Source organism: Fusarium oxysporum, chromosome 3 (genome assembly GCF_000149955.1).
Source record: "Fusarium oxysporum f. sp. lycopersici 4287 chromosome 3, whole genome shotgun sequence".
Lineage (NCBI taxonomy): Eukaryota > Fungi > Ascomycota > Sordariomycetes > Hypocreales > Nectriaceae > Fusarium > Fusarium oxysporum.
In genome coordinates, this window is record NC_030988.1 from 4,997,242 (window position 1) to 4,998,384 (window position 1,143).

At 56.8% G+C, this 1,143-nt stretch overlaps 1 protein-coding gene across 1 annotated transcript in view; it reads left to right on the forward strand.

Annotated features, from left to right (window-relative positions):
- FOXG_21800 (uncharacterized protein) overlaps positions 1-1,143 on the forward strand; it is a gene marked incomplete at its 5' end in the record, with an annotated part of 4,654 nt that overhangs the window by 1,473 nt on the left and 2,038 nt on the right. The window contains 2 exons of the mRNA XM_018402160.1: positions 136-306; positions 374-1,110. Coding sequence (XP_018254853.1) covers positions 136-306; positions 374-1,110 — 908 coding nt within the window. The remainder of the gene's footprint in view (positions 1-135; positions 307-373; positions 1,111-1,143) is intronic.

A 1,143-nucleotide genomic window follows, 5' to 3' on the forward strand; every position in this document is an offset into this window, starting at 1 on the left:
CGTGGACGAGTCGATAGTTGTGGAAGAAGCAGGTGAAAGGATTGGCTATGCTGAGGCATACCAGCACCGGGGAGACGTTTTGCGAAGTCTATGCCTCTATGACTATGTTTCGCTCGTCAGACTCAAACGAGTCAGTAAAGATGAGATCCCTGCCGCTTGGGGAGAGGTGTCATTCGAGAACGAGTGGGGTCCTGGAAGAGGCTGGTTGCAGGTGCTGAGGCGGCCGGGAAAGCACGCCAGCGTCTGCCTTGATGGCTACCTGAGCAAGGATTTCGATCAGGATGACGAAGAGCCGTGCTATCGAAGGTGGGTCTGCCGCCACCGACAGAGTGTAAAGGTCGTGTTGAAGAGGCTAACCTCCATGTGCTGGAAGAGCAGCGGTGCAGCACCTTGCGCTATTTGTGCCATGGGAGTCTTTTCTGTGCCGAGAAACGGACGACATCAACAGCATATGGGCGCGGGCACGAAAGGCGCTGCCTCCTAGAATATCATGCCTCGTTGATAATGTGCAACTGCTCCGACGATCGGCTGAAGACGCAAAACGCGATGCCCGGCAATGGGCAGCGTCATCTGGCGACGGTGAACTCACGGCCACACATGCCCACCAGGACAGGGCAGGCGAGGCGAGAGAAGAAGCCACATCGGCGTACCAGTCTGACAGCGTCGGAAACGCAACTCGTCTGATTGATGTTGTGAGGGGTGCAATTGGTGCGGCCCAGATCACGGAGGGCTCGCCAGAGCTCATGGGAATGATGCAGCAGCTTTGTCACTTTCAGCAATCAGCATTATGCTCGACTGTTGAGCTCCAGGCCACCGTAACACCCGAACCGGGGGAAAGACGGGTAAGCATACGAGGGAACCGATTTTCCGGGGTCGTAGTACCACCACAGGGCCAGGTCAAGGCCATCAAGGCGCAGCAGATCCGTGCGTCCAGAGAGAAGGAGAAAATGATCCAGGGTATACAAAGTACCGTCGCGGCCCACGGGACCGATCGCAGCGCAGTGGTGCAGAGTTTGCTCACCGGTTTTGGAGAGGAGGATATCCAAATGACGGCGGCGGATTTCGAAGGGACGCCAGTCAATGCAAGTCCGAGCATGGAAGTCCACTTTGGTGCATCGACGTCTTTCCTCGAGGGGGGAAAGG